Below are 19,646 nucleotides of genomic sequence, written 5' to 3'. Positions count from 1 at the left end.
GAGGCTGGAGGATGGGAGGGGGATCCTCTCGTGTTTCACAGCTGTTGATTTCCATTTTCCACCTGGTAACAGCCTAGGGGCCAGAGCATAATGATACAAGTCAAAACACAGAGACCTACACAGAGACAACTAACAGCATCCAGCAAGGGAATTATAAAAGCTCAAAAAATATTTCCAGTGGCTAAATAAATACCTTTCCTTGTAGTTGCACTTTTTTTTTCTTTTCATTTACTGAAATTTGGAAAGACACATAGACTCTATTGCCTTTTCAAAGTTCTAGTTTACATAAAAGTGTAATCTATGAAAATCAAATTTTTCATATATAGATGATGAAACTATGTTGTGATCAACTAGAGGTTATCTATGTATTTTATTTAAAAACTGGTGGACAATGAGAAAGATTTTAAACTATGATTAATGAAAGTGTTAGATGACATACTTTTCATATAAAACCATGACTTTCTTTCAGGACACTTTAGAAATATGTCCAAAATATACAGAAAAACTCCACAGCATAGTGCTTGAATTTACACAAACATTCCAAGGCGAGTAAGAATCCGAATGAGTAGCTTCACATAAGGCTACTCATTTATTTTTGCAGTCCACATTTAAAACAACTACAAGATTAATTTCATTCCATTTTTCTGGACTTACACATCCCGAAAGCAAGAAAAAAAATGTCATTTTGGAAGTATAATAAATGCTACTTGTAAACAAGGCTAGAAAGGGTGGAGAATGAAATGAGATGGGGGGTGGGGAAACAAACCCTTTAGTTACAATATCTTAGGGAAATGAATCTACAATAAGACAAATTTCAAATCAAGTTGCTCCACTATACTACATAAGCAGTTTAGAATCTTAAGCAGATGCAAAAAGAATAAAGCAAATGGGAGGAAAAAAAGGCCGATAAAGTTTCTGGCTACAATACAAGAGACATATCATTACCATATGATCTAATGTGGGTGTCAGCCGGATTGTGTTCATTGAGGGAAACCTTATTTTTTAACTGTGCTATGGAGTAGAAGCAGGAGGTTTTCAACCTAGTGACAGTCACAGAGCAGCACCTACCCCCTCCTCCTTTCCACACCTGCAAACTCTTTTACTTGGGCTGAATATTTAGTGTAATTACATCTCAGCTTTGAGGGCTCCTGTGGCAAATTCCCGGATTAAAAGGTATGGTTTTCAATAATTGTCCTGAACTCTGCTACAGACTAATAAAACTTCGGTCAAGTTGAGAGCAAAAGGGATTATTTGGTGAGAAAAAGAAAAGGAAAAAAAAAAACTGTTAAACTTTTATAGTTTTTATGCACCATTTTAAACAAGTATTATTTGAAAACAGAAGTTAAATATTTGATAAAATGATTGAATGCATTGTTTTATTTCTTTCTCTTCTGTTTTTGCAAAGATGCTTCTTAAAAAACTGTAACCTAACACCATGACTCTCTATATTAATGTTTTTGTGTTTGTATTAATGAATGTTTAGCTCTTCAAGAGGTGGTAACCGAAAAGTATTCTAAAGTAGCATATCTGTAATTGAGCTATATATTTAAAAATGTATTTTTCTCCTGAATTTTTGATTGCTTTAAGAACTTTTAAAAGCCCAGAAGAACTGAGCTCTGGTGATTAGCTGAAGATACCTAATGTATATTTCTTCAACGCCAGAAATGAATAGAAATTATCACCAGAAAAGTGAAAATAAACATTGAAAATATTTGTTATTAAATGCCTAAGATATTGAAAAAGCTGCATAATTTCTTAAATGTAAAATGTCCCAGTCAGTATCTTCACTGCAAGTGAAATTTTAAGATACATTCACTATAAAATGAGGATGTGGGTTAATTTTCTAATTTTAAAACACGGTAACAAGTGACCACTGGTTAAGTGGGCTCCCAGTGATGTAAATACCTGTGGCTTTTTTTTTTCCTGTTGCTGTTTCTAACCAGAAAGGAGCCAAATGCTTCCTATAGTACCCTTGTTTGTGGATAAATGCCGCCTTTATTCTTTATTTTAAAATTACATATATTATCATTGAAGTTTTTAATCGTCTAGTGCTGTAGGATTTTAATTTTGATTTGCATTTATAGCTTCACTTATCTCTTGAGGGTTAAATTTTGACTCTGAAAGTGACACCAGAGGCATAGATAACATAATGCAAATGTTGAGCTGGATGACATAGTTCATTTAATGGGCTTAAGTAGTTTTAGGAACCAGAAATTATTATTTTTGGTAAAACATTTGTAAACTATGGCAACTAGCTTCAGAGGAGTAGTGATATTACATTAGTAATTAGCATCTTGGACAGTGTCATGCATTTTTAGACTACTTAAAACAGTTTCAGTGAAATTTAAACAGCATATCATCTCAATAACAATCTCTTTGGTTACTACTTGGACAGCTGCTCTTTGCTGTTTATATTTCTGATTAATTAAAGAAAGAAGGAAATGACTAAAGCAATTATCAGTATTGACAGCCCACATTAAATGTTTTAAGATGCTGAGTCTTGAAGTACCATGACACTAATTTAAAACAGATGATTTTATGGAAGATTTTGCACAAAGTTTCTGGACATGCAATTATATTTCACAGTACAGTCAGGGTTAAATGCACACACACACATACACTCTCTCTCGGTCACACACACATACACACACATACACTCTCTCACGCACACACATGCACACACACACACACGAGCAAATGAAAATGAAATAAAAATCGGTGATTGAAGTTATACGCTGCCTGTCTATATTCAGCTTCAATCAAAAAGAATATTGTTTGGAGAATTTGTACCATTTTAAAAGGAGTAAACAAACATAAATTATAATCCTATTTCTCTCAGCTAATACTCAACATTTTCTTTTTTGTGGGTTGTTAGTGAAACAACCAGGCATGTTCTGCTCTGGAGAAAAGATTACAAAGCGACATCTGCATTAACTGTCGCTGCTATTTATTAAATCTGCAATTACTTTGCTTCATTTTTCTTTTAAACTTGTAAGACATTAAATATGCAAGGCTAGCAAGCTTGTGGTAAACCATAAACATTGCATTTTTAATGGGAAACAGATACAAAACCACTCCCTTAGATACAATCCAAAGGAACAGGCTGCCAAAACAAGTCTTCTCTTAAAGGGATACTCAGTAACTGAATGGGAGTGGGCTGCTAGAAGAAGCTTAATGTTGAAATTAAAGTGGCAGTGTGAATAATAATCTTTATGATATTTTGTTAAATGAAAAGCCGCAAGCCTGCATTCAACATGTGCTGCCTTAGACACATATCAGTAGTAAATATAAACTAAGAACAAACATGTAAGAAACTGAAAAACATTTGTTTCTTCTCTAGAGAATCTAGGCAAAAATTCCCAGAAGATACCTTAAGGTTAGAACATACAAATATCTTTCTTTTCTCTTCTCTTTTTTCTTTCTTTCTTTCTCTCTTTCTTTCTTTCACTTTCTTCCTTCTTTTCTTTCTTCCTTTCTTTCTTTTTCTTTCTTTCTTTCTATCTTTCTTTCTTTCTTCTTTTTTTAAAATATGCTACAATTGGATAATGACTCAAAACAGCTCTAAGATTCTACTTACGAACGTAGAGCTTTAATGTGGATTCGTCTAAGTGTACAATTCAAGGTAGAGATGATGGGACTAAATATCTGCTATGTTTTGGAGATATCAGAATAGTTTCAATGCAATTTAAAAAATATTTCATCTCCCAAATGACTTTGTTGCTATATAATCAAGTACCTTTTGTTATTCAGATTTATTAAGATTTTTGTCACTCAGATTTATTTAGTGCACTTCAGTTGATTTAACAGCATAGATTCGTGCTTGTGGAATGACTAGATAAATATGGAATACATTTATCAAAACAATACTTGGTTTTTTACAAAATGCCCCGTTAGCAAAATGAGATCACATATACATCATATAAAAATCAATTAGAATTTTCCATATGTGTTTATTAGCTTATTAAAAATAATGTTTGAGAAACTAGGAAATTGATTTATTTTTTAAAGCTGATCTTGCTTATACCAAGTTGAGGTTTTCGATCTGCTTTTTTTATATCAGAAATTCGATATTGAAAAAAAGCTAATTTTGTGTTTTAAAAAATCGGACTGATTGCTTGGAACAAATGGAATGAATCGTCTTGTCAATAAAGTGATGGTCAATTGAGTCATTTGTGTGCAAAATATTGTGCAAGGCCCGGGTACAGGACAAGGAATAATAAGACACGCCCTGAAGGAGTACATCGTCTAGTGAGGGACAGACCAAGCACGCAAAACAAATTGCAATATAATGTGATAAGTTCTTTAAAAGAGGTAAGAGCAACGTGCTTTGGGAGCAGAGAAGAGGGAGAAAGCAGCATCCTGCCTGGATGAGCCAGGGGACACAGAAGAGAAGCCCACTATCTCATTTAATCTTTACAACACTCTTGCAAGGTCGGTATTCTACATGGCAAGTAGCTTTGATTGTCAGGGTTCAGGTGAGGACTGGGAATGGAGTGACAATGAAAAGGAATGTGGCTAGAGCTATTAATTCATCCCAATTGATGAGTGGTCTGACATACAGCACAGGGACTGTGGACAGTATTGATAAGCCATAGGAAGTTAATAAATGGTTTGTAGTAGAAATTAATAAGACAAAATTGAATTTTTAGAAGATGACTCAGGCAGCAAAGTGGAAGATGGACTGAAATAGAGGAAATATGCAAGGCAGAGATGAATTAGAAGCTCTTGTAGTAGTTTAGGGAGAGATGAGAAGGGCCTGGACCAAAATAATTGTGGTAGGATGGAGAGATGTGACTGGCTTCCAGAGATATTTCTGAAGCAGAAATTGGAGATCTCCTATGTGGATAGAGATAATTTTATCTGACCATGTGTTAAGTGAGCATTGAAAAGTCCAACATGATTTATTATTGTGACAATTTTGCAAATGATTTAAATATATAGTATATCATCTTAGTTTAGACCCAAAATTCAAACAAGCAGATTTAAATAATATTCAGATTTCTCATTCTAAGTGAATAGCTGTGCAAATGATACTATAATGCACCTGATCATCTTTCAATACATTTTTAATGCTCTTCTTCCTGATAACAAATGAAATATTATTTTGCACCTTTTCTCTGTGCTCACTCTATTGTGGCATATTATATAAGAAACAACACACAGATTAGGCAGTACTACTCTGCTTAAATCGCTCATTTGTTTCCTAGGTTCCCTGGTTGTGAAAATACATGAGATAAATCATGAAGGCCACTATTATCCTCCTTCTGCTTGCGCAAGTTTCCTGGGCCGGACCGTTTCAACAGAGAGGCTTATTTGACTTTATGCTAGAAGATGAGGCTTCTGGGATAGGCCCAGAAGTTCCTGATGACCGCGACTTTGAGCCCCCGCTAGGCCCAGTGTGCCCCTTCCGCTGTCAATGCCATCTTCGAGTGGTCCAGTGTTCTGATTTGGGTGAGTGGGATGCAGTTTCTCTTTACCTACCTTACTTGTTTTATTCTTGGGAATGGCAACTCTGAGAGTTTAGCATTTTCAGTTTTAATCTCTCTAAATGTGAGAGACAGTGCCACCTAATGAGGAGCAAAGGAAGCAGAACAGGATAGAAAGAAAAGTAGCATTGTGGTTCTCTCTCTCTCTCTCTCTCCCCCTGTCTGTCCCTCTTCCTTTTTTCCTCCATTACTTTGTAATCTTGGACAAATCATTTTAAAAAATATTTCTGAGCTTCATATCCCTTCTTCTACAAAATAAAATTTTGAAGAAAAAGCCTTATGTTCTAAAATTTCAGAGTAATGGTTTAATTTTAATTCTATAATGTGTTTTTATAAAATATTAGATATTAAGAAAATCAGGTCAGTCTCTCTGCTATTCACTTAGCCCAGACAACAGAGTTTCAACATTACTAAATTGTAAAATATGCAGTTATCAAAAGCAAAACACATCAAATTTTATGACAAAATCTTATCTTTCAAGTATCAAAGTACTCCCTTAATCTCTGAGTCTTAGTTTTGTCTTTACTTTTGACATTTTGTAATCCAGCTACTTATATTCTTTAGAAAGTTTCAAAGGAAATATTTATCACTAAGGTATGGTGCAAATATTCAATATAATGGTGTTACATATATCTTTAGCCTAACACCCTAAAGACAATTTGATTTATCATCTTTTCAGAAAAATTTGGTCTGGAAATTCCAAGAGCATTACACTTAGAAGATAAATCTCCAGAAAGATTGAAGCTCAGTGGATGGGCCAAAGGGGAATGAACTCAGTTTACATGGCAGCTGATTCACATTCCTCCTTTTGAAGGGGTGTATTTTCTTATTGGAGATGAAAAGAAAAAAAAAAAGTCTTTGTATCATGATTCCGCCATGTGTGCTTCCTTCTGGAGGAAATCCCATACTATGATCAGGCACTCCTGTCAGAAGTCCTATATTTACTCAGAACATGCTTTCTAGCAGTAGTTCGCAGAAGAAAAATGCAACTTCTACAATTGGAATAAACTACCTATAGGAACCCAGAAAAAACATAAAGTATATTCAGTAGTAACAACTGAAAAACACTTGAAATAGCTTGTTCAACACATATATTGTATAGCCATTTAAAACCCAAATACAAATGTTATATAAAGGCTTTCAAAAGGCCACAGGATAATTCCAATTGATCCATTTGTTCACTCATTCAGAAGCTATATTGGCAACCCATCATGGATGAGCTCTGCTCTAGGCGTGGGGAGGAAAGGATGAGGAAGACAAATATGGCCCTAGTTCTTGTGGATCTTATGTTCTAGTGGTGGTGACTATTACTTTTTGAATCGTGTATTTGCCACAGGGGAGATTGGATTACTCTTCAGAAATTTTATAAGCATCTAGAGATGACCTGCATTATTGCCTTGGGCAGGAAAATAACAGGGTTGAAAAAAATCTGAACAAAGAAATCACCATTTGATGGATATACACAGGATAATCTTTTCTGAAGTTACTAAAATGGCGATGTTCCCAAAAAATGTGATGCGAGTTAAATTTCACTTTGCCTCTGAGAAAAAGTTAAAAGAATTTATTATTACTCTCGCTACATATATTATCAAAAATGAAGGGTTGATATTTTTAAGGAAAGAAGAGTTGGCCAGTCACTTTAGTGAAGTTTTATTTTTTCGTAAATATAGTTTGCCTTTGCTTCCATGAAAAAATAGCTCATAAACCTTGACCCTGATGAAAGCATTGGGCCAGTTTTCCAATTCTCTGTTATGTAAAAAGGCATAAGTCAATTGTTCAAAGCGAAACAACAACAACAAAATGTAGTCTTAGGAAGCAGCAAGTTCACAGACTTGGGATCTTTATGATAGTTTTGTTGTTGCCATTGCTATTGTTTTGTTTATTTTGTTTTGTTTTCAGATGAGAAAGTTTTCTACATGTTATCTTTTTTCTAGGAGCTCAAAGTGTACATCATTCCTTTATTATAGCTAGGTTTACTGACTCATATACTAAGGAAGTAGCTAAAATTATAAAAATAATTTGTTTTTAAAACCATATTTAACTAAGAGAACTAAGTTCCAATGAGCAGTGGTCTCATGCAAGGTATTTTCAATATTTTAAAATTTACAGATGAATATTTAAATATATTATAAAAGTTTTAATCAGATATCTCTAAGAAAATACATTTCTTAAAGGGAAATGAAATTCACTTGACTTTAAATAAAACAAATGAACTCATTTCATGTTTTTAACTATTATCTAACTCTTCCTTACTTTATGATGCTGGCAAGCTGTTGGGAGCCTTGACATCTCCATCTGCAGAAAAATCACAGTCTTAGAAATCCTATTAATTGTGTGAGATACCTGGGTCATAGTAGCAGCTTCATGCAGTTTTAAAATTATATGATGATTATATGCAGTAACAGATGAAGAAAAAAAGAAAGAAAGCAGGAGAAATGGACCACCTCATTCATTGTAAATGCAATATAGTTGATTTTTTAATTTGTTTTATGTCCTCTAGTGATCTAAGCATGAAGCTTGAATTATTATAATAAAGAAAATAAATGCAATGCAGTTGGGGATGGCAAATGTTAATGCTTATCTATATCAAAGACTAACACTGTCTTCAGGATTATCCTTGGTGGATTATCCTCTGCAGACACTTAATGAGCAGAGAGAAGCTACAGTGTTGAAGGACAAAAGTCCTTTGTCATCTTATTATTGAAATAATGTTTAATACAAATAAACTTTTTAAATTAAAATGTTTGACTACTTTTTACCACTAAGAAATATTCTTGGCAAAGTTAAACAACATCAAAATTTTAAACAATTCTTTCAAAGCTAAGAAATAAAAACCTATGAAATTAAAATTATGTAATTACTCTGCAGGGTAATTTGATGCCTCTGGAAAAATGCATGGATTGTTTTAGTCCCTAATTCTAATTTATCACAGTAGTATTAACATGTGCTTTTTTTTTTTTTTTTTTTTTTTTTTAGAGGATGAGGGATTGAGACAGTAAACATGAATTCCTCATAGATATTGGCCAAGTTGTTTCATTGAACTTGTTGCAGCTCACCTTGTAATTGGAACCACAATTTTATGAGACCCATATCTTGTCTTCTTTTATCTATCATGTTAAGAAATAAACCAGTTCCCTCTCAATTATAGCATTTATTTCAAAAGCAATATTAAAAATAAATGTAGAGTTAGCAAATTCAGAAGTCTTTCAGTTACTTTATAATAACAAATCCACAATGTAACTCATTCTTCTAAAAATCAAAAAAATTTAAAATGTTCTGATTTTGATTGGATTTTCTATTTTATATGTTTGGCATCCTGAAGGAAGAGAGTTTCCCTTACTTAGATACTCTTTGGCTCAGCCATTCATCTTTGGATCAAGTGTCACCAGGTAGTATAATTTGGTATGGACTTAACACCTCATTATTGAAATGCAAATCAGTCCTGACAAGTCAAATAAGAACAAGTATTGTCTTTTGACTAGTTTCCAAAATTAAAATAATAATTCTTGATGTATTTCTTATAAACAAATTTCAGAAGAGTTAAAATGTAACCTTGAAACTTTCAAAACTTTGTTTTGTCATTTGATAAATGGAAATATATCTTATTTCACTGGGTAAGAATAGAAAAATATATGTACAAATGCTTATTATAGTAATTTACATTTCACTTACCATTTCAGGCAAAGTTGGCTAAGAACATGAGGCTGTTTCTGATATTTCCTTTTATTTTTATGTATTAATGAGAATAATAGGTATAGGCCGTATACTTATTAGAGACTCTCAATGACTTATACTTATTATTCTCAATTCAAATTATATCATATTATACTCATTGAAAACAAGCCATATACTTATTAGAGACTTATTTAGATTCTTATTAGAGACTTATTAAGAGTCTCTAATAAGTATAAGGGTTGTCAAGCTAGAGACAAAATAGTACCATCTCTCTCCACCTCTCTAAAGAGGACCACATCGTCTCCAAATGTAAATAGACAAGAATAAAAAAATTTGTGCATTTGCTAAGCAATTGAATGTTCTCCAAACCAATATTCTTTTGAACAAAATGAGTTTGTTTGATTTGAGAACAATGAAGCATTTGGCTATTTTATAATCATAAATGATTCATACCCCCACACACTTAGCCCTCTAGAAATGGTGCCAGAAGATGAAACACATTTAATTTTGCCATATAGAAGCATTACAAACAACTACTGGTTTCTAATAATGTACCTTATAATGCAAATAATGTTTTAATTTTTAAAAATCTCAGAAAAAGTACAACCTTTTAAATTATATAGTTGCTTCTTCTTCATAATCATTTTTCTTGAACTGGTGAAAAATTTTGTCAGAGGTTACCACTTGGGACATATTGTACTACAGCTTCTCGCTTGGCTGGGGAAACTGGTTTTCCAGAAGCAGACCTTATACAAGAGGTAAATGAACCATTAGACTTCTCCCATGAAATCAGCCCAGAAAAATAAATTAGGACTATTTTGTAGAGGAACAGGCAGAATGCTAGAGGCTCAGTTGCCTTTATCGTTTATGTCTGGCTCTGCAGCAGCAGGGGTGTGAGGTGTTCCTCATTCAGAGTTTCGAATGCACCAAAAGGGTGTTTCCAAAACATGATATGGGAAGGAGGCTGTGCACAGAGTATGCCCACTGGATTGCCTAAATTGACATTGGGTAGGAGTGGAGTATGGGTGATCTTCAGATGAAGCAAGAGTAATGCTCAATGTGACCTGGTTAAAAAAGTCTCCCGAATCAAGGGGTTAAAGATGGAGAGGAGGAAGAGAGGGAGTCAAGAAGGCCAAAGGAAGCGTCTGTCTCCTTGACCTGAATGACAACTAACATAGCCCTGGTTTCCTTCTCGGTCCCCAGGAGGGAGAGAGAGGCAGCTGTGTGGGATCAAGGCATTTTGTGAGACTGCAACGGTGATTCATTTTCCTTTGGAAGAACATCCCTAGCTCCAGGGGACATGGTGGGAATTGGTTAGCTAAAATATCAATTCCCTGGGTAAAAGAAGAAAACCATGAGACCCTCTAATCTTAATTTTTCTCCTTCAAAAGAGTGGAAAAAGATTACATATTTCCTCAAAAATAAAAAAAAATGAGTCTGCAATTCAGTCTTAATAAAAAGAGAAAGCCCTTAGCATATATACTGTAACACTCAAGACTCAGTTACTCTTGACTTAGTCTGTGGACTGCTTTAACTTCTCTGTAGCTTGCCTACTTCTGCCTTTTTTACTGTAATCTACATTTGCTTTGATTATTCTATAATAATCAATTATATATACATATCTGTGATTATACAATATCTTTTATCTTTTTATATATCTGTTTTATTTTTTTCTTCACTAGAAAAGAAGTATTGCAATAATTTATCTTTGTACAACCTCTACACAACAAACTGCCTTATACTTTGTAGACTCTTTAAACATCACTCAATGATTGATGAATGAATACACGAACATATGCATGGCTTGGTTCTTGAATTAATGCTTGGATTAATATTCTACAATATTCTTGACTCTAGCAAGCTGCAAAGAGAAGGGAACACGTCTGATTGAGAAACAGAAGTGATTTCTCAGTGCATCCTTGCTCCTTCTCTTTAAGGACAACTGTAAAACCAGGAAGCTTAGAAATTCCTTGAGTTTGACTGGAAAGAGAATAGAATTAAAGAGAAGAATCGTCTATGTCTGAAGCCTGGTCTAACTCATAACACAGTCAGATTGCCATTTTTAAGATGGAAAAAGGGAAACATGCCTGCCTTGAGCAGAAAAGATTTTGGTGGGGCTGGAGCTCCTAAATATTATTTTGGTCATTTGCCCAAAAACTGAAGTACACCACCAATGTCCCAATTATGAAGTTGAATACAGAATTATAAAAAAAATTGTTGAAAGTCAATAAGAATAAATCTTAGAATTTGGACTCTTGCCACATGGCAGAAAAAAGCATAATGTTTTAAGACGACCTGGCCTTTGTCCAACATGATGTTTACCAGATTGCTGACATTTGCTAGCAGAACAATGCTATTCATCAGTGGGACAACCAAAAGAAGGGAAGAAAAAAAAAAGAAGTCTATTTCTTACTCGTTTTTATTCAGAAATGATTTTTTGGTAATGTCTTAAGTAGTATCTTATTTGCTTTAATAAATAACTAGATTTTAAAGAAGATAAAACTCCTTACAAAAACTGGGAGAGCAAATATCTAATCCAGGCTACCTTGAAAATAGTGTGTTTTAGTGGAAAATTTAGAATTATGTTAAATAAAGGCTGCTCAATGAAAAATAATTGTAGGAAACCACTATGCTCCTGTTACTACAGCTGAATGAATTTTACCCCAAAACATGGTGGCTTAAAAAAAAATTTAATTTGCTCATGACTTGAGGTATGGAAAATTTGGGAAGGGCTCTGAAGGGCTGTTCTCACTTGGGGTGACTCTTGCATTTGTAGTCAAATGTTACCCGAGATTTATAGTCATAAGAAGGCTAGCCTGGGCTGGACACCTGTTCACTCTCATAACTGACAGTTGCTGCCGCTGTCGCCCACAAGCTTGGCTGTTCTATCTCTGGATTGCCTCAGACAGCCTCTCTTTTTTTCTATAGCCCCTGGCTGTCCCAGAGCGAGCATCCCAGAAGAAGTGGGTAGCAGCTATACAATCTTTTCTGACTTAGTCTCAAATGTTATGGTGTTTCAGTCTATTGATTCCTAGAGGCATCACAAGGCCATTCTGAATTCAAAGGGAAGAGAGAGGAATTAGATGCTACCTCCTAATGGTATTGGAACAAATGAGTATTGTAGAAGATCATGCATGATAGAAAATTTAATGTATGCCATCTTTGAAAAATATAATCATCTGCATATTTACTTAGATTTATATACATTTCTAATGAGAAGTTTGGGCATAATTATGTATTATGTAGAGAAAGCCCACAGATATTACATGTCCCCCATGAAGGTCATTATTTAATGATTACAAACTACATTAAGATGTTAAATAATTATAATTAAATTAATTTACAAATTAACTTCATAGTTACTTAATTCTTCTACTTAAGATTGTAAGAAAAGTATTAAGTCACATCTTGATGACTTTGTTTTCATTATGGAACATTTTTTGGACGTAAATTGAACCTGGCTAATTGATACATATAATTTAAAATGCTAATATTTTACTTTCTATATCATTTTATGAATAACCATAAAATTCATCAGTATCAATAGGAATTATTTAGTTAAAAATCACATACAATTAATACAATCAGATATGCTTAAAGGCAGAATTTAAATTTGTTTATTTAAAAGTTTAAAAAATTAAGGTAGGATAACTTTCATAGAATACTATCTGTTTTTATATTTTTTGAAGATTAGGTTTAGTTCAAATAAGCATTTTTTAATTATCAAAAATAATCTCTAGTCCTAGTGTATTTCTACCACAATTTACTTCCGGCTTGGTGTTTTCAGATGAGGAAATGGAGCCTGAGGAATGCTAACTTACAGATTCCGGTCATCTCTCCTTAATAGCCGAGTTGATTTTAACCCAAGCCATTCTGACTCTAATGATGTACAAACAAAGAGTAATATTTTATAGATTTGCAAAGGAGTGTAGCATTTGCTACCATTAAAGTAGGGTTAAATTGACCAGGAGCAGTTTTTGAGGAGTCTAATTACTCATTGGGGATCATGTGCTTCCTAAACTTAAGGCTTATCCAAAGGCCCTGAACTTGGTAGACAAGCACTCCAAAGGCCCTGAACTTGGTAGACAAGCACTCCAAAGGCCCTGAACTTGGTAGACAAGCACTCCAAAGGCCCTGAACTTCATGGGAACAATGATGAATGCAGAAAGACCAGGAAATAACTGTCAAGAAAAAAACATTTCAGGACCAAGCTCTTTAGATGAACACCTTGTGTTTGACACACCTGAAAAACAGATTTCAGCCTCTAGGATAATACGCATAGTAACTGTACAGAAAAGAAAGTTACAGATGAATAATCAGAAAGATTATTCAGAAAGATAATGAGAGCAACACCCTCTATTTTGCTTATTAATAATAATCATAGGTAGCAATACTTGAGACGCTGCTATGCACTATGGTAGGAGATTATTTTGTAGCATGGCTTATTGAATTCTCACAAAAATTCTGTGAAAGACTTAAGAAAACTGAGGACAGAGGGTTTAAACAATATGTCTTCTAATTTTTTTTCTTTTTTTGTTTTTAGACAGAGTCTTGCTCTGTCACCCAGGCTGGAGTGCAGTGGCGCGATTTCGGCTCACTGCAAGCTCCGCCTCCCGGGTTCACGCCGTTCTCCTGCCTCAGCCTCCTGAGTAGCTGGGACTACAGGCCACCCGCCACCACGCCCGGCTAATTTGTTGTATTTTTTAGTAGAGATGGGGTTTCACCGTGTTAGCCAGGATCGTCTCGATCTCCTGACCTCGTGATCCATCTGCCTCGGCTTCCCAAAGTGCTAGGATTACAGGCGTTAGTCACCGCGCCCGGCCTCAATATGTCTTCTAATCTTAAAGATAAAGAAGAGGAACCAGAATTGAAATTCACATAACAGTCTTATTAAAAAATGTTATTATAGGAGCATGTTTAAATATGAAAATTCTACAGAATAAAATGACCCCATTGTGTACCCACTACAGAGCTTCAACCAATGCCAACTAATGCCATTATTTTTCTATCTCCACCCACTTCCATATCATTTTGAAGCAAATTCCAGATATATGATTTTATCTAACAATACACATATCAGTATGTTTCTCTGAAAAATAAAGCTCTCAAATAAAATAGCCATAATTTATAGCTTATTTATATGAGTCAGGATCCAGATGAAGTACATACATTGCTTTTTTAAAAATAGCTCTTTTTTTTTGGTATTTTTTTTTTATATACAGGGTCTCACCCTGTTGCCTAGGCTGGAGTGCAGTGGCACGATCACAGCTCACTGTAGCCTCAACCTCCCCAGGCTCAGGGGATCCTCCCTCCCGAGTAGATGGGACTACAGGCTTGTGCCACTATGCTCAGCTAATTTTTTGTAAAGATGGGGTCTTGCTATGTTACCCAGGCTGGTCTTGAACTAAGCGGCTCAAGCAATCCACCTGCCTGAGCTTCCCAAAGTTCTGGAATTAGAGGCAAGAGCCACAGCACCCAGCTAAAACATCTCTTAACTCTGCTTTACACTACAGATTAACAATTTCTTCATTTTCTTTTGGAATTTAGAGGATTAATCAGATTCAGGATTAATTGTTTGTTTTTGAAAATGCAAATCTATGAACAGGGATTTGTTTCTTCATTTAGAAGCTTCTAATTGATCCTTTCCCAGGAGAAATATATGCCATGTAGAGAAACTCTTACTGCTGGAGTAGTCACTCTGTAAGACAGAAAAATCAGTCTTCTTGAGATATGTATGTGACAAAAGGTGCTTCACAAATATGGCAAAGATACTGAAGAAAGTGAGAGCAATTTTCAGGTGCAGATAATGGGAATGACATATTTGATAGTAAGTAGCATTCATTGATAAAATATTCCTGGAAACAGGAAAAAATATAATTATTATAACCAGTTGTATCCTAATACTTCTGAGGAAAATAAAAACTCCTATGATAGCAGGTTATAGGGAGATGGTTATAACAGAACATGGCAGAAACGATCCCAAAGTCATACTCATAAACTTTTCATCATGGGACAGCAAGGCAGATAGACTTTAAAATTAATTAATCAGAAAGGCACTTCTTGCTTTCAAAGCAGCCAGAGCAAAATGCTGATGTGAAACAGTAATTAGTCCTCCTTACTCAGGAAAAAAATAAACTAACAAAATGAACAAAGACCCTGAAATACAGGACAGTATAGTTTAAACTTATAAATCTATGGCCTGTAAGAAGTTTGGAGGTGCAAGATTACTGTTATACAGGGGTGGTCAGCATGAATATTACAGAGGAGAGGGATAACGGATATGCTTCAAGGGATTGTTAGAATGGAAATAGAAATAAATGAATAAGTGGAGTTTTACATAAAATATGCATTGCATGAACAAAAATGAGTAGCTAGAAATGAGTATAATATTCTCAAGGAAGAGCTGTAGATCAGCATTAGAAAATATGCACAATGATCACATGCATAAATGGCACACCACGGCCAGGCGCGGTGGCTCACACCTGTAATCCCAGCACTTTGGGAGGCCAAGGCTGGTGGATCATGAGGTCGGGAGATTGAGACCATCCTGGCTAACACGGTGAAACTCCATCTCTACCAAAAATACAAAAATTAGCCAGGCATTGGTGGCAAATGCCTGTAGTCCCAGCTACTTGGGAGGCTGAGGCAGGAGAATCGCTTGAATCGGGAGGCGGAGGTTAAAGTGAGCTGAGATGATGCCACTGCATTCCAGGCTGAGTGACAGAGCAAGACTCTGTCTCAAAAAACAAAAACAAAAACAAAAACAAAAACATAATTCTGGAGTGAGGACTCAAACTATCCTGGTTCTTGATCTACTTTAGCCATGAGGCACCTTAGATAAGCTATTTAACTTCTTTGGGTTTCTGTTTCCTTACCTATGAAATGAGAAGATTAGACTGGCTTAAAATTCTCTGATTTCTGGGATAAGTAAACTTTTGAATATTGAACAAGTTAATTTCTCATTAAAGTCAATACCAAACCTAACAAAAGAAGAGCCTGCCATCTGCTATCATAATCATTTTTTAAAGAAGCTGTATTTAAAGGTAGAAATGGAAGTGAAGGCAGGAACTGGTCTCAGATGGTCTCAGAAATTGTGTGTGTGTGTGTGTGTCTGTGTGTGTCTGTGTGTGTGTGAGATAATTTACATTAAAACTAACCACACTGCTCTTATTTTTTTTTATTTTGATATAGATTGCTAAAAACCTCATAATAGAGTCTACCTAATCAGCATTTGGGAACCATAGACTAGCTGATATTTAAGGGCCCTTCCCTTTGTGGCATTCAGAGAACTCATAATAACTAGGGTAAATTCTCCATTATATGCCGTCTCTTGTCTTTGAGCAAGCTAGTTAACACTAATGCCTTATTTACCCCTTACAGGTACAGCGTATTACTGGGTCTGATGTCAGAACAATTATTTCAGGGGATACAGATAGGTATGCCAGAAAAAAAAGTCATGCTGGAAGCCAGGAGAGTTGTCATCTAATCCACATTTTGTCATTCCTAACTAGATAAGCTTGTTCATGTTATGAAACTTTTTAAAAGAATTGAAAGCATGAGATTACCATACTGTCTTACCTATCTCATTGGGTTATTGTAAGGCAAATAATGACATATTTTCATTTTTAAAAATAAACTCTAAAACTAAATTATTAATAAAAAATACTTATATGTGAAATCCCCCCAATAAACATAAATTTACTAATTCAGAGCAGGTTGTAGAATTATAATTTTAATCATTGAAATGGCTCTCCAAGAACTAAACTACAAGAATTAGAATCCTGAGGATGGTATTCCTTTTTTCTGAATCTCTAGAAATGAGATGTATATAAATTACTTTAAGTAGTTCCTAGTGTTATAAAATTTTAGGTTGACAACATAATCGACAGTTTCAGCCATCCAGACACATCATTCTTTCCATATACATTTGAAATGTTATCTGCAGTTTCACATTGACAAAATGTTGAGAGTCACTAGAATTTAAGTTCACCAATGAATAAAAGTAAGCATAAATGGAAATTAGGACTTTGATGAAGGTGCCCAAGAAGGAACGATAAAATGTAGTAACTACGTTCCAAATGAAAAGAAGTTTGTCTTTTCTGGGTTGGAGAACATCAATTATCAAAGATTTGGCAGAAGTCTACTATTGCTAATTGCATGAAATTAGCAAATTGACATTTCTGAAAATGACAGTGATTACAACTGTACAGTATCATTAAACAACCTCCTACAAGGTAGCTGTTCTAGTATTTTACTGTTCATCACTGAAAACACTTAACTCTTGTTATTTCTATGGGAACTGTGTCTATAAGAGTTATACATTTATGTAACATATTTATGTAAGTTCAGAATTACTTGTATTTTGATACTTAAACTTATAAAGATAAGTGGTCACTGAATTAAGAACAAGATTCCACCTGCGACCCCAACTATTATTGGAGCAGTGATATTATAAATAAAAAATTGTTTGGAAAAGACTCAGAAATAGGTAGCTTCAGGTACGTTTTCTGTAACTTTCATGGAAGAAATGAAGACGGTCAAAGTATGGCTACCATGGTGGTTTACAAGTATGTTTACATAAAACTCAAAATTGAAAAGTGATTCTCTCGACATAGCAGTTATTATACCCTGTTGTAATTTTATTTTAATTGAAAACAGTAAACTGAATTATATTTTTATGAAGTCATGGGCAATATCTGCCTTGGTCCTGCTATATTCCCAGGATCTAATAAATTCATGGTGCCCAGGAGGTATTCAATAAAGGCTTGTTGAATTTATGAAAAAATAATCTTCAGTACTTCAAGTTTCAGATATGATGGAGAGATTGCTTCTACCAAAGGCTAAAAAAATTTCTGATTTGTGTTATGCAGTCTTAAAATACAGAAATGATCACATTAATTTGAGTTAATAGAATATCAAATTTTTACTTAATGTCCTACTTCAATATGAAACAATGAAAAAAAGAAAGGCAAAAGGCCTTATTTAATATTTTTCTTTATTATGATTCACGATGATTTATTCAAAATAACTGCCTTTTGTATAATTCTGGTTCATCCTTATATGACTAGCTGAATGACTATTAAAATATTTTTTAATACCATGGACCATTTGGTAATTCAATGAATTTACATTTACAAACTAAAAACAATAATTCAGTCAGTTAGACCAAACTCTAAAGTCCAAAAGTAATGCTTCATAAAATCAATTTCAGATATGTCATACTACCAAATTTATTTCATTCTAACTAGCCATATATCTATTGGTCATAAAATATCAACTGAAATGAATATTGTTTTGGCATTCCAATGAAAACTAAAAGAACCGTTATCCCAAATTGTTGGATAAATTTTCAAGATCCTGCCACAAGTTGATTATATGTTTATATGATTTTAACTGTAGATCTGTGACAGGGTTAGGTTTATCAAAAAGCTCTTTACTACTGATGATTTGGCTACAGTAATTATTGACACAGTATTTATGTAAAAATGTATAGATTTGCAAATCACTCATGCTGACTACTTATCAAAATAATTACTTTTCAATACAACAACAAAGAGGTAATACATATAGATTTGAGCCACACCCTAATGCAACACAAATGTTCGCCTAATGCAAAGGAATAATTCTATGAGGAAAATATCATGTTGAGTTTATTATTAAACAGAAAAAGTCATTTGACTTGGTTGCAAAAGATAAAGCAAAAATTTTACCCTACAATGAATGTAATTCTTAGAAGAAGAAAAATATGTTGTTACTGTTAAAATGATCATCATAACATTAATTTCTTGGTAAATATACGCTGTGTGATTCTGTAGCCACATGTCCTTTCTACTCACCGCACACTCCTATTACTCTTATGCTAGGTCTGGACAAAGTGCCAAAGGATCTTCCCCCTGACACAACTCTGCTGGACCTGCAAAACAACAAAATAACCGAAATCAAAGATGGAGATTTTAAGAACCTGAAGAACCTTCACGTAAGAACTATTTTTTTAAATCATGATAAGATAGGACTCAACGTATTTTTCAAAACACCACCTAGATAAGGCCAAGAGTACTATGTACCAACAAAGAAGCACATTAGTGTTTATTAACTTCACCTTTTTAGCAGTGGTAGGGAAGCAAAGCATCGTATTTATTAACCACTAACAATTTGCCCAACTTTTTTAATACATATACCCTATATATCTTAGGTATTTTCTTCATAAAAATACTTTAGATCTTAATTCTCTCTCATGTTTTTGCAAATAAAAATTGTCTTTCAAATTAAATTGTATTTTAATAGTGGAACAAAACACAAAATGGATTGATCCTAGTGTTATTTTATTTCTTTGTTTCTTTTATTTGTTTTCATGCATTTTCTAAGAGAGGTGTGAATGATGTTCTAAAGTCTCAAAGATTGGAATCAAGTGAAAAAAGATAATTATTCATATTTCATTTAGCAAAATATAATTCTACCTTCATATATATGTTTCTTGCTTTATCT

At 34.1% G+C, this 19,646-nt stretch overlaps 1 protein-coding gene across 2 annotated transcripts in view; it reads left to right on the top strand.

Annotated features, from left to right (window-relative positions):
- The first annotated feature begins 551 nt into the window (after positions 1-551).
- Positions 552-19,646, top strand: part of DCN (decorin) — a 37,244-nt gene continuing 18,149 nt past the window's right edge. Inside the window, exons 1-3 of one of the 2 annotated variants that reach the window (XM_002823576.5) lie at positions 552-1,173; positions 5,208-5,451; positions 19,025-19,137. In XM_002823576.5, coding sequence (XP_002823622.1) covers positions 5,241-5,451; positions 19,025-19,137 — 324 coding nt within the window. In that variant the 5' untranslated portion in view covers positions 552-1,173; positions 5,208-5,240. Of the gene's footprint in view, positions 1,174-3,090; positions 4,432-5,207; positions 5,452-19,024; positions 19,138-19,646 lie in introns of those variants that run through there. The other variant, XM_054527489.2, reaches the window with a different exon arrangement.

Source organism: Pongo abelii, chromosome 10, assembly GCF_028885655.2.
Source record: "Pongo abelii isolate AG06213 chromosome 10, NHGRI_mPonAbe1-v2.0_pri, whole genome shotgun sequence".
Taxonomy (NCBI): domain Eukaryota; kingdom Metazoa; phylum Chordata; class Mammalia; order Primates; family Hominidae; genus Pongo; species Pongo abelii.
The sequence above is the reverse complement of the archived record's forward strand: the minus strand, read 5'-3'. Positions and strand labels throughout refer to the sequence as shown.